Source organism: Idiotropiscis lumnitzeri, chromosome 3, assembly GCF_059441095.1.
Source record: "Idiotropiscis lumnitzeri isolate Australia: NSW breed Sydney's pygmy pipehorse chromosome 3, RoL_Ilum_1.0, whole genome shotgun sequence".
Taxonomy (NCBI): domain Eukaryota; kingdom Metazoa; phylum Chordata; class Actinopteri; order Syngnathiformes; family Syngnathidae; genus Idiotropiscis; species Idiotropiscis lumnitzeri.
Window position 1 is genome coordinate 17143002 of NC_142393.1, and position 14561 is coordinate 17157562.

Sequence of the window (14561 nt, forward strand, 5' to 3'; positions counted from 1 at the left end):
CAAGACTACTAAAATAATTTGTTTTAGCAGTTTCTTCCCCGTATAAAAGTAATTACTGAAAATGTATTTATATTTTTTAATAAATGTGCCCATTAAATAATTGATTGATTATAAATAAGTGAAATATTCGTAAAATGAACTACAATCATCTATGAGTGAGATCAGTTGATACAGATTTTGATGCTGATCACGCGGTTTAGTTTGGGCGTTGGCAATTCTGGTCCACGAAATGGGTATCCTGGATGTTTTATGTCTCCCTGCTCAAAAACACCGATTCAAATGATCAGCTAATGGATGACAGCACATTTGTCAAATCAGAGCTACTACTAACGATTATTTTAATAATCGAAAAATCTGTTAGTCTTTTTTTTACTTTAGTTTTTTTTTATTTACATATTGACGGACAACCATTCGGATTCACAATCACACCTAGGGACAATTTGAAATGTTCAATTCACCTACCATGCATGTTTTGGAAAGTGGAAGCAAACCGGAGTACCTGGAGAAAACCCACACAGGAACATGCAAAGCCGGAGCAAGAATGGAACCCCGCACATCTGTACTGCGAGGCCCTGGTCACAAATCAATTACTCTAATTTGTGTACTGTGAAACAGAGGCAGAGGGCTACGTCATCATAGCACGTGGCTAAACGGGCCAATCACGACAGAGGAGGTTCACAGCAGATACGCGCCTGCTGCCCAGCACGTGTTCGCCGAGTTTTACACTCTGTGAGTCCGAGCAAGTGCTGCCGAGCAGTCAGTGCGCCCTTTCTCCTCCCTCTGTCCAGTGTGTATGGGTAGAAATAGCTTGACGCGATGGGAGCGGACATGACGTCACTACGAGCTGTCACACAGGAAGCACATGGTGGAGTCCCGACGTCGGAGCGGTTCTCGAACACGCTTCTTCACGTCCATTTGGAACCTCTTTTACACTTGGACCGCTCTCGCTGTGAAGTGAGACAAGAAGAAAGTTCTCGGTCTTCCCCCTCGCGGTCTATGTATGCACATAGACCCAGCTTCGCCATTTATTTTTATTTAGCAATTTCCTAGTGCATAAAACTGCACCCTGCATTGGCTCTCATGGCAGAATACCATTTAAGCGGACAGATCGGCGATAACGTCCCAGAGGACGGACTGACCGGACAGCAGCTGGTAAACGGAGGACATGGACTTACATACAAGTAAGTTGGTAGGACATTTCCAGCTCATATGGGGTAGACCCCTGACTTGTCTCTAAATTTTAATTTTCATCACGCCTCACTAGCAGAAACAGGTTGAGAATGGCGCTCTCCGGCGTAAAGGAAGGGCCATTAAGATGAGCTGAGTTAGGTGTCAATGAACAACTTCAAAAACATTTGTGATGAACCCGGAATGCAACATGAGACTGCTAAAATGTTGGGAGTGAGACAGTGAGTCAAAATGCCCACCAACGAGTTGCAGTGATAACCAAATTGTCATCCTCAGATAACAGAGGCAGTGTACTATATGATATGATCCAGTGTTCTCATTGCATTCTGAGCGAGAGCTGCAATGATCTTCTGGCAGTCACATCCTGTGTTGTTTCCCATATTGGGAACTAATGCATATATTTTCCAGGATCATTGTGAAAATGCTATATGTTGCCATTTGGCAACCTGTCAAATATACCAGTTACTTCTTTTTTATTAGCCAGTTCATCTTTTTAACAGATACGTTTTCTTATAAACACAATTTCAGTGGAACTTCTCTGTGTGGAGTTTCCATGTTCTTCAGGTGCTTCATTAGGCCACATTTAAAATATATCCATCCATCCATTGTCTGTTCCATCTCCCCACAAGGGTTGCGGGAGCCAATCCCCTGCACTGGTTGCCATCCAATCGCAGGGCCTACAAAGACGAACAACCAGCCAAGCTCACACTCACACCACGGCACAATTTAGAGTGTTCAATCAACCTATCATGCATGTTTTTTGGAATGTGGGAGGAAACCGGAGTACCCGGAGATAACCCACACAGGCATGGGAAAAACATACAAATTTCACACGGGAAGGCCGGAGCCAGAGTCGATCTCACAACATCTGCACTGTGAGGCCATCGTGCTTACCAGTCGGCACCCAAAAATGTCCATTTCAAGTTAATTGAAGAATCTAATTTCTCTTTGGCGACCAGTTCTGGTTGTATCTCACCTCCGAGCCAAAGTCAGCTAGGATAGGCTGACTCAAATGAATGAGTGGTATAGAAAATGGATGGATGGTCACTTCAATGGCACTATATAAATCTTAGCTGTTCTTATTTATTGACTCTACGTGGCCACAAATTAGTGGTTATGAGCTGTAGCTTGGTTCAGACATGCTGCCACTCAAGTGAAGTAAAAAAATTAAAATAAAAGGACAGTGACGATCTCTGATGCGCTTTCAGCCCATTATTGAACAAGATATAAAATAACATTGACAAATAAAATTAAAACTCTGGCTAGTAGAGATGCAACGATTAATCGGTAACTAATTGATAATCAAAATGATCAATAAAGAGGTTGATAATTGAGTCATTAAGACACCATGTTTTAAAACTGTCCTACTCTGCTAATTTTCAGCCCATCAGCTGTAAATATTGTCCAATTTCTGTAGTCCTCAATGAAAGCAGACTGATTATCTTTATATTCAATCAAAATAATAAACATTTGGCAAACAATTATCATTTGCTTAGTTGGCAGCATATGTTTCCCAAACCTGCATGTACCTGTCAGCATTAATGGCGCTCTCACCGATGTGTAAGTTACCCTAAACAGCCGCATACAATAACAGATGCTGGCTTTTGAACTTTGCGTCCATAACAGTCTGGATGGTTCTTTTGCTCTTTGACCCGGAGGACACAATGTCCACAATTTCCAACAATAATTTGAAATGTGGACTCGTCAGACCACAGAACACTTTTTTATTTTGCATCAGTCCAATTTAAATGAGCTCGGGTCCCTAAATTCCTTGCAATTGTACATTGAGGAACATTGTCCTTAAACTGTTAATGATTTTCTCACACTGTTGTTCACAAAGAGGTGAGCCTCACCCCATCATTGCTTGTGAATGACTGAGCAATTCAAGGAAGGTCCTTTTATTCCCAATCATGGCACTCACCCACCAGCTCACAATTAGTTCATCTGTGGGATGTTCCAAACAGGTGTTTGATGAGCATCCCTCAACTTTATTGCCAACTGTCCCAGCTTCCAGCGTCCCAAATTCTTTGGAATTGGCATTGTGGACAGTATTTGCACACAGCCGTCCCACATACAGGACCTGGCCCTGGTTATATTTAGTCGACAGGCTTTGGAACACTGCAGTGAAAAATAGAAGTGGTGCATGCAAACCCGATGTTTACATTTTGCATTTTTGACATCTTTAAGCGAAAGAGTAATGCACAATTACATTGATTTTTAATAGTCAAAACGCTTTACTTGTCAAGCCACACTTGAGGGATTTTTTTTTTATTCTTTATAAACCAGGATGTGTTGATTACTCAGAATCTTACCAAATGTCAACCAACTGTGTCCCACTGTTTGTTTTATGACTAAGTTAATCAGTATGAAAGAAAATGAATCACCTTTAAAACACTAAGTCACATGCTTCAACATGCTGTTGTGGGCATCATTTCTTTTTTTAGTGTCGCTGTCATCGGGCATCCACGCTACTTGTGCATGGGCGCACATGCTTTGAAAGAAGACACAAGGATTACTGACATTTAAAACCTTCCCAGAATTCAGTTGGAATTTTGTGGCCATTTCTCTCCATCCAAGCAGGAAACTCTTTGGAACGAATTAGTTTGTTGTGGTTTGAATGTTGCAATTGAAAGCACGTTGACGTGTTCCACTTAGGAGGTACCAGTCGAGATGTCTCTTAAGAGCTAAACCTCCTTGTTTCCTCGCTTTCAGTGACTTCCTCATTCTGCCGGGCTACATTGACTTCACTGCTGATCAAGTGGTGAGTCGGGATGGATGGTCATCGCATGTTTACCGACACGGCAAATCTGATCAACGCGAATGTGGTGGTATTAAACTGCAGTAAGCTGACTATGAGCTGATGTTTGGCGAGGGAGTGGAAGATTACAAATATCCCCTCATCGTGACTGATTCATTACAAACCACAGCCGAGTCTTGTATCATCCCCGAAAATTATTTTTATTTAGCCGGCTTGTGACAGTATACGACGTGATCATCTTCCAATGCCTCACTCACATGCTGTACATTTAAAGACAAGCCGAAGCAGAACATACACAGAACAAGTTAACATTTTTTTTTTACTTGGCTGGTAGTGAATGAGTTAAAAAAAAAAAAAATTCATTTCTGTCACTTTTTAAAAAAAATTGTCAAATTGACAGTGCAGAAAATGCACAAAATTATGATTCAGTTTTGGTTTGGTCTATAACATGAAAGAAAATATGCACAAATGGTGAAAATTGTTTTTCAGATTAGAAGCAGAGGTTTGCAAATGTTTTATTTTGCGTTCTCATGATTAATCAACAACTAATCGATTATCAAATTAATCGACAACTATTTTAATAATCAAGTAATCGCTTTGAGCCGTTTTTTAACATAAAATTTTCCAAAGCTTCTCAGTGGTTGATTGATGATTGTACATTTGTCAATTGTTCCTCTGTCAACAGGACCTGACCTCAGCGCTCACCAAACAAATCACAATGAAAACTCCCTTTGTATCTTCCCCCATGGACACGGTTACGGAGGCCAGCATGGCCATCGCTCTTGCAGTAAGCATGACGCCAAACACTCTCACACTCATAGACGTACACACACTGGCCTACAGCATTAAGCCTTACCTGCACCATCTCATGAGATACAAGATTAGACCTATATCTTTGCTTTTAGAAACAGCTATGATGAACACTATGAGAGAGATATTAATTGAACTGTTTGGCCCTCTCCAAATAATTTTGGTGCACATTGAGGCCTTGGGAGAGGTCTGCACTCTTTGACTAGTGCAATGGTTTCTTCCTTGTGGTTATGAATAGTGTATCAGAATCTGAATGAAGCTGTATGCTCTTCTCCAAGTTAACAGGCGGTATCGGCTTCATCCACCACAACTGCACTCCAGAGTTTCAGGCCAACGAAGTTCGAAAAGTCAAGGTATGGAATAGTGACTGATTTACAAATACAGTGCTACCTTGCAATCATGAGTGTCTTCACTTTGAAAAATACAAGCTGTGGATTGGGCCTTTTTATTTCCTATTTTTGTGTTGACTCGCAAGCAATAATTTGAAATATGAGTAGATGGTGACAGCCAACCCAGGTCATGTCACAACAAGCAGCAATTTGGCAGATAGTGAACAATGACTCAGAAAATAGGCCGCAAGCTTTTTATTTCTACTGCCATTTGAAGTTCACTGTCAAACTAAACATAAAACAAAAAAAATGATGTATGTTATGCATTATAAAAAAAAAAAAAAAAGATGCAGCCTTATGTTCACATTGTTTTTTTTTTCTTTTCCCCCACACTTTTACCAATCAGTGTTTTGTGCCCCATCCTTGTTTAGTTTGTGCACTGTACCTAGGGTCACTAGATCAAGTAGAAATATAGCAGGTCATCCCTCTCCCTGTCCATGTTTTTCCTCCCCCTGCAGAGGTACGAGCAGGGCTTCATCACAGACCCGGTGGTGATGAGCCCTCAGCACCTCGTGCGGGACGTCTTTCAGGCCAAGGCCCGCCACGGCTTCTGTGGTATTCCCATCACGGACGACGGCAAAATGGGTAGCAAGCTGGTTGGCATCATCTCTTCGCGAGACATTGATTTTCTCAAGGAGGAGGAACACAACCTGCCTCTCAGTGAGGTAGCTAATATTTCACTAACACTGAAGATGGGATTAAGTGATGGGGTTTGGGTAAAAGTTTACACATGGGCCCAATTGTTAGTACCCTGCCATTAAAGAAAGAAAGAAAAGATGGATTTGACCTGTAGATGGAACTGTCGGTTTAAATGAAGGGTTTAAAAAATGGCAGTGTGCTTTCAGCCCAATCTACTGGTGTCCAAAAATACTACAACTGGTTCACGAAGCAGATTTGAAGCTTCATTTACCCATCACTAACCTGCACTACTATGATTTTCATCTGTGTAGTTCATCGCGTGTGTGTGTGACCTTTTTGCCAGGTAATGACAAAGCGAGAGGATCTCGTAATTGCTCCTGCTGGTGTGACGCTGAAAGAAGCCAATGAAATCCTTCAACGGAGTAAAAAAGGTGAAGACCGTTTGAGATTTTCTGGTGTGATTGTGTGGTTTTGATAGTTGTTGTCCAACCGACATTTTTCAAACAGACAAGATCTCAGTTAACGCGGACCTGTGAACTGAGACAGCTGTAACATGCATGCCCGGCCATTTGTTGGCGATATCTCTTCATAAACATGAAGCACCTGCGCATCAACTGTTTGTGTTGACTGAATTCATGTTCTCCATTTTCATGGAAACTTCGGACACTTTTGTTTTCACACCCCTGTGTGTGACTTATTTTCAATTAGAAACCAACAACAACAACTTAACCCGTGTTCCTCTTTCTAGGCAAACTTCCCATTGTGAATGAAGACGGCTGCCTGGTGTCCATCATTGCCCGAACTGACCTGAAGAAGAACAGAGACTTCCCTCTGGCCTCCAAAGACTCCCGCAAGCAGCTGCTGTGTGGTGCCGCCATTGGCACGCACAATGATGACAAATACCGCCTGGACCTGCTAGTGCAGAGTGGAGTGGATGTGATCGTGTTGGTAAGGAAGACATTTCATGTTTAAGCGACTGACTGACTGCCCTTTTTGCAGGATAGGAAAACTTGTCATCGCACTTCAGTCTGTTATTGCAGAATCCAGACGTAGCAGACACGAACATGAACTTAACCTGTTGCTGTTTTAGCTCAAGATGTCGTCTTTTCTGCGGTTTCACCGTCTCCACGTTGCAGCAGTTGTGTAATTTCTTACTCCCTTCAGCCTCTCCATTGCCGAAATGTGTCCTTATACCTTGATCAAGAGCCCATTTTGAGAAGTACACTAAATATAGGAGACACTTTCCCATTGTTTGTTGCTATGTCAGGTGCGTTGAGTGTGGTGTAATTTGTGCTGTGTTTTCCCACTGTACTTTGGTAAATTGAAAGCAGCGTAAGAGCCATGGGAGGTTTTGCCTCTGATATCTTGTTCTTTGTTTTTCTCATTTAGGTTAAAATAATTTCTGGAAATAATACATGTCATATCCTCCTTTTACAGGATTCTTCTCAGGGTAACTCAATATTCCAGATTAACATGATCAAATATATCAAAGAGAAGTACCCAAATTTGCAAGTCATTGGTGGCAATGGTAAGTACAAACATTTTATTTTTTAAATGTTCAGAATTCGATTTTTGTAAATATTACTAAGTTAGAAAATATTTACTGCACATGGTTTCGCCAACGTTTTTTGTTTGGTCTTGTTGTTCAGTGGTGACCACCGCGCAAGCAAAAAACTTAATCGATGCAGGAGTGGACGGTCTGAGAGTCGGAATGGGCAGCGGGTCCATTTGCATCACACAGGAAGGTGAGTGACTCGACTGCAAAGACAACAAACCACGCCCCCACACTCCTCCCCTCCCACAAAGTTGTTCTCAAGGACCACATATAAGAGAAATTGAGCCCAATTTGCAATTTGAGTTTAAAAAGATGCTCCTATGATTGTGGCTTGTTTTGAACTTGTTTGCTTCTATGCTACGTGACTAAAGCCCATGTCAGAGACAGATTAAATATTAGCTGGAAAGTAAAAAAAAATCTGGGATGGGTATCATTGATTAATTGATGACTGTTTGAAATTTTATAGCTTCTATAGCTTTAGAGAATTTTATTGGAACAATTGGGTCGGACTATAGTCAGACATTGACGTGGTGAGGACTGAAGTGATATTTTTTCACGGATTCCCCAACACCCTGTGCCCCTGATCATCACATTCATTATTCCTCTTTTCAATCACTGGTACCTCTTCTTCTTTGGTAGAATGGCAAAAATATTGAAAACATATTGCACAGATAATGAATTGTTACATGCATGGTTAATGATGATGTTTTGATGGGCAAGTTTATTTTTATTTTCGAGGCTTGTTGTTGAACTTTGGGATTTTCCACATGGGAGAGACCACAGTGTATTCGTTATGTGTTGTTCTTCGGAGTAGTATATTTAGCAGATAAACATGTTGGACACAGCTAAACGTGTTAGTTTCTGATTGATTTAACCTTAATGCCAACATGTCAGATCCTTTATACATCTTCGGAGCGGTAGCTTTTTAGTCTGTGTGTTTCTGTTTTTCTCATTCCCAGAGAGATATTTTCTTCTGTCAGTTCATACACATGTGACATGTTCAAATCTACCTTTTTGTTGACAAAAAGTCCATTTTTATACCAATTACTGTGATTCAGTAGCAATTTAACGCTTCATCAAGGTCTCTGCAGATGTCAAATGAATATCAATTGTTGATTGTATTTATTTTGCACGTCAAAGGCTGTAAATGCAGTCATGGTAAGACGAGACTATGCTGCTTCCTTTTTTTATCCTCCCAACAGTACTGGCATGCGGCAGACCTCAAGCCACTGCAGTCTATAAGGTGTCCGAGTACGCCCGACACTTTGGTGTGCCCGTCATTGCCGATGGTGGCATTCAGAATGTCGGACACATCGCCAAAGCCCTGGCACTCGGCGCGTCCACAGGTATTTAAGTCTGGTCGAGCTACAGTTTGTTCAATCTTAATCCTACTTCCCACATGAAATAAATGAAAAATAATAAATCATGCTTTCATGCACTCGCAGCTAATGTTAGTCTCTTGGCATTTATTTATGTATTCATACAAATCCGGTAAATAAGGCCGGATTAAGTGAAGTTTACCATTTCTGCCGTATGGACCTAAAATGCACTGTGACCTTTACAAGGCAAGCTTAACCTTAACTTAATTTAAGCTCTCTGCAACTATTCAACGTTTCAGTACTTTTTGCACAGCTTGCTGTTCTCTAATAAGGAGCTGAATGCCAAAATGAACCGACTCATTTCATTCACGAGTCTAATACATTTCCCGGTTCATCTAGAATTGGTATTTTACATTTCAGTTTGATATCATGAGACAAAGACGACACCTAACAATCGATCAGCAGGACCTCGACATTTTTGATGGAATGTTAAATGTTTGTGTTGCTCAACCTATACTTCCCTTGTCCCTTTCCTTGTCTTTGTGCAGTGATGATGGGCTCTCTGCTCGCTGCCACCAGCGAGGCTCCTGGTGAATATTTCTTCTCAGATGGCATCAGGCTAAAGAAGTATCGTGGCATGGGCTCCCTGGATGCCATGGACAAAAACTTGGGGTCCCAGACGAGATACTTCAGGTCTGAAAATCTACTCATTAAACTTGTAGTATAACGCGCACATCAAGTTGACCACTAGGTGGCAGTAATCAGCTAGTGCACTCACTGCTGCTCATGAAAAGCTTGAAATTTTTGGTGAATTTAGACTCATCAAACTATTCAAGGCAATACATATATTTTATTTTATTAGACCTCAGGACTCAACATGATTGTTTTCCAGCATATAACTTGGGATAGGTTCCAAAGAAAAAAACAACAAAAATGGTGAATTTGTAAAGAACGAACCACAAATAGGTGGAGGTTCGTTGCACTTTGTCGTTGTTGGTTGGAATAATCACAGCTCCGGGAAATAAAAAAAAAAAAAGCCATCTTGCTTGAATTACCAAACACTACATCATTTGTGTTTACGTGTAACCGTTTATTGATATCATCTACCGTTGCACACTAACATCACTGCAACATCACCCCAAAATCATGTTCAGGCATTAATTTTAAATGCTGTCAATGACCGAAAAAAAAAAATAGAATGTCATCGAGAGTAATCTGATTACAATTATTACCTTCTTCAACAAAGCATTCTCACTGTTGTTTTTTTTTTTTTTTTTTTAAGAAACTTTAACTATTTTCTAAACTAACTACTCAAGGCTCCTGCAGAATGAAGATGCAGCAGAATTATAATTTTTGCTGTCCAGCAGAGTTAATAGATTTGTTCAAAAGTGTTGTTGTTTTTTTTTTAATTGTTGTGCGTGTGTGTGTCTTTGGCCACAGTGAAAGTGACAAGATCAAAGTTGCTCAGGGTGTTTCAGGAGCTGTGCAGGACAAAGGCTCCATCCACAAGTTTGTTCCCTACCTGCTGGCTGGCATTCAACACTCCTGTCAGGATATCGGCACAAAGAGTCTCACTCAGCTCAGGTATACAGCGACGGCACCTCAGGGAGGGGCTGCATGGAATACGTGCTGTGACATCATGGCACATGCACATGGATAATTGTCTCTGCTCAACATTGTGATATTAGAAACAAACACACACGCACACATACACACTTCCGCTTATGACTGCACTCTTTCCTGTGCAGCTTTTTTCATTTGTGCGATTTTCAACATATGATAATGATGAAAATATATTTTTTCTAAAAATGCTTTCTGTGTGTACAAGCGTTGAATGGTTTAGGGCCCAAACACATTTCTGCTCTGCTGGTACGATGCGAAGCAGATCTGTCTGTCAACCTGCAAATGCACTTCCTAATCGACAGTGATTTTTATTTTTTTCATTGCCACTGGAGTGTGGACATCAAATTAACCTCTACAAAGTGTCACGTTGGCTTGTGTCGTTGCTGTGTAACTGTGCTGAGAATTGTGTATTTTTGTCTGGTGTTAGAACCATGATGTACAGTGGAAACCTGAGATTTGAAAAAAGAACGGCATCTGCTCAAATGGAGGGTGGTGTCCACAGTCTGCACAGGTACGCACTTGCACAAGACCACACCTCAAGCGATTTTGCAAGAAGTCCTGCCATTTGGGCACAGTACAGGTTCTTCGTGTCAACGGTTGCTCGGGCTTCCTCTTTAAATAAACACTGGAGCCATCTTTTCTGACAGGAAATGCCGTGGTCAGTCCTGTGATTTTTATCTTTTCCTTTCTTGACAGTTATGAGAAGCGTCTGTTTTGATGAAGAACCTTCAGCTGGAGACGATCCTTCCAACGCAATGATGCTCAAACTTGCCACAGGTCTTCTTGTCATATTATCCCATTAATCTTGTCGCATACACACACACACACACACACGCTTGAATGACCTCAGAGCATTTCTATTCATCAAGTCTTCCAGTCATTTAGCATCTTCTATGCATCCTCGAATAATGTGTGAAGGACAACGAAGCCTTATCAGTCCGTGCACATGTGACTGTGTCCTCTAAAGCCTTTCGTGTTGTCGTTAATTGTCCATTATACAGCTGTGTTCATTTTCAAAGAATAAAAGTTCTGCTATTTTTCACAACAGGTTCTCACTTAATTTTGTTCCGTAGCAAAATGTAAAAAATATACAATAATAAGGTCAAATAAAACTGCAATTAAAAGCCTAAAATGGCCACCGAAGTCTTTGTTTGTTGCGTTAGTGTCTTGTTGGAAAAGTGGCAAAAGGCTTAAAGACGTGCTTTAAATTTTAAATGCATTTAAATACATTGGGCACCGATGCGAGGTTTGAATGTTGTCATCATGATTACTTTGTTTTTATTGGAGCACTCCAGCTTCCTCCTACATTAAAAAAAATGCATATTTATTCAAAGCTCTAAATTGTTCATTGGCATGAATGAATGATTGTTAATATGTGGCTTGCGACCCAAGCAGGGTGTATTCCACCTCTCACCCAAAGTCAGCTGGAATAGACCCCAGCATATTTGTGACCCGAATAAGGATAAAGTACTCTCGAAAATGGATGGATGAAATCATAATTCAAGTAAATATTAGTATTAATACAATCCAAATATAATTCTAAGAACTTTCACATCAATGAATTTGTCATTGTGGAGTTTTTATCCAGGCTTGGTCGTGCCGAGCACGCTCACCTGCAGCTCATTTCCAGGGAGGATCAGGTAACACTGACACATTCACCGGACTTTCCAGGCCTGACATAGGACAGACCTGTGGGAATTGGAGTGGTCACACTCTGTTGGTCTCACTTGCCTCACGCTATCCTCGGTTATGGCCGCTCATCATTGACACATTCACAATCCACAACGGCTTGAAGTTGTGTGTCCAGTATGTGGATTGTATTACAACTGTGCAAATATCTCTTACCGAGCTGGAAGTTCCAGCTTCCATTAGATATTGTAAAACCCAACGGCAAAAACACTGTACAAAAATCGAATTCGAACATTTGTACTTTACATGCATTTCTCCATCTTTGAAAAGTCAATACTGAAGGTTTGGCTGATGTGCACACATTTGATTTATTTTTCCAATTAAAGTCTTCACTGCTTAAAGTGTGATTGGTTTTCAGCATGTAATCAAATAAAAATTTAATTGACACACCTGCAATGTGAGTAACTGCAACAAGGTTTTGGCTTTGGCTGCTGTATATACAGAGAAAGATACGAGGGTCATCAATAAATAAGGTGAGCTTTTCAGTATAAGGACTAATACGGATAGAAGCATACTTTTTTTCTTTTTTTTTTTTCCAATCTAGTCTCCCAGCACTGACACACACTTTAACCATATGTGCACAAGCTTCCGTATTCCCTCAGCGTGAAACTCTTTGGACTGATGTCTCAGCCAGACGCTGCCAGGTCATTATGGGCAATTTTGTGTAGTGTCCTAACAGATAATGTCGAAGTCCTTGCAATGTCACCCTTCTGTCAGACCGAATGAGGTCATTGACTGATTCGATCACCTCACGAGACCTCACTTCTGTCGACCTATCGGGCCTGTCTTCATCCTCAACACTGCTCCGTCGTCCAATTTAGCCCATTTGTAGATTATTTTTTCCATCTGAAACGTGGCACCATACACAGTTGACATTCTCCTATGAATTTCAACTGGTTTGCACCCTTCAGCAACCAAAAACTTGATGACTGACCGCTTTTCAACCCTGGAATATGCTTCTTGTTCGGCCATTTGCCAAAACTCTTAAACTCATAAAATCTATGTAACAAAAGAAGTAAAACAATCACAAAATAGTTAGCATACTGAAAAAGTTCACCTTATATATATATATATATAAATATATATATATATAAATATATAAATAAATAAAAAATATATAAATACATTTATATATTTATATATATATATATATATATATAAAGAACGTACCCCAAAAAATATTATTAAATGTGTCTTTAAAATGTTGTCTATTTCCAATACAAAATATGAAGAAATATAAATGAAGTAAAGACGTTAGAAGCCAGGAGTTGAATCAGGAAGGAGGAGTTTTCTCTTGTGGTTAGAAGTGAAACTGAAATGAATGCGGGGCGCTTATAAAAAGGAAGTTGTAGACGGCACTGCACGAGCAGGTGAGGTGGACGACAAAGAAGAGCAGAGTTACCCTTCAGTGCTGGTGAGCTACACAACAAACACGCGTGCTTTCACTCGATCTCATCGGTGTGTGTGGCATTTAGTTCTTTGCGTGTGACTCCTCTGACGTCGGAGCTCCTAACTCCACGCTGACTGTTTTATTATTTGGTCCTGATCAGCATCTGTGTCAGAAAACCGAATGTGTGTCTTCCTCCAAATGTACAGGACTTTCTGCTTCCAGCTTCAAGTCAGCAGAAGCGCCCGTCGGTGCTCATCTCCATTCCTGTCTTTCTCAGCTAGCTGTCCTCCTGCACCGGGCTGAGTTTTACTTTCTCTTCAGCGTTAACAGGTCTTTCAAGACAAGGCCACTCCTATTATTTCCCCAAAAAGAGACATTAGGTGAGTGAACAGCATTGTCTTCAGGCACATTATTATTGCTTTGCGTGGATGTGTGGGTGGGTAATGTGTGTTGGGTATTAGGTGGGTGCATTTTTGGCAGTTTGAGTGGTCACCAGGCCAAAAAAGAATGATTTGAAGACTAAAAGACAGAAGTGTCTAAAGCTTTTCTTCCGAGGCCCTCATACAGAAAAATTGAATGTTGCCACATTTTACCGCGCTATTTTATTGAATATGTGTAGACCAATCCATCAGTGTCATTAAAGATATGCTGATAAATTTAATATTTTGTTTTAATATACCATATATTTCTAAAAGAACAGCCAGGTGATTAAGCAAAAAAATCAAAAAATGTTCAGGATATTGGGTGGCCATGGCCCTGTATTCCACTAGAATAGGTCTGCCTCTGCACTGAGCAACAGTCGAGTCACATCTCTACTTTGAGAACCAAAACAAAAGCAATCTGTTCGAAACTGACCTTGACATACAGCTGAAAGTAGAACAAACAATCGCAATTCATATTATTTCCTGCTGGAAGCGAATTGTCTTTACTCATCAGGGCGCCATGGATGTTAGTGGTGTTACTGTTTTAGTTGTAAACAGTTTCTTTGCATTTTTGCAAATCTAGCATAACGCAATATATTCAATAATATAATGTTGTTGAAGTACGTAACAGTGTAGTCTTTTACTCATCTGCAGTGTGCAAGTTAAATTCCCACTTAGTGACAGTGTCATCATGAGTGTCAATGTTGTTTGTTGTCCAATCGAAGGTGTGCCTTTTGATTTAAAATAGCTTGGATAGGCTCCTGCTTCCCTATAACCTG

At 40.6% G+C, this 14561-nt stretch overlaps 1 protein-coding gene across 1 annotated transcript; it reads left to right on the top strand.

The window, feature by feature from the left end:
- Positions 1-664: 664 nt before the first annotated feature.
- On the top strand, positions 665-11326 carry impdh2 (IMP (inosine 5'-monophosphate) dehydrogenase 2). Its single transcript, XM_088291464.1, has 14 exons — positions 665-1181; positions 3901-3949; positions 4632-4733; positions 5035-5109; positions 5604-5810; positions 6128-6215; positions 6533-6732; positions 7222-7312; positions 7434-7529; positions 8542-8685; positions 9207-9351; positions 10099-10242; positions 10709-10792; positions 10978-11326. The coding sequence occupies exons 1-14, from the start codon at positions 1081-1083 to the stop codon at positions 10997-10999; spliced, it is 1548 nt and encodes a 515-aa protein (XP_088147590.1). The 5' UTR covers positions 665-1080; the 3' UTR covers positions 11000-11326.
- The last annotated feature ends 3235 nt before the right edge of the window (positions 11327-14561 follow it).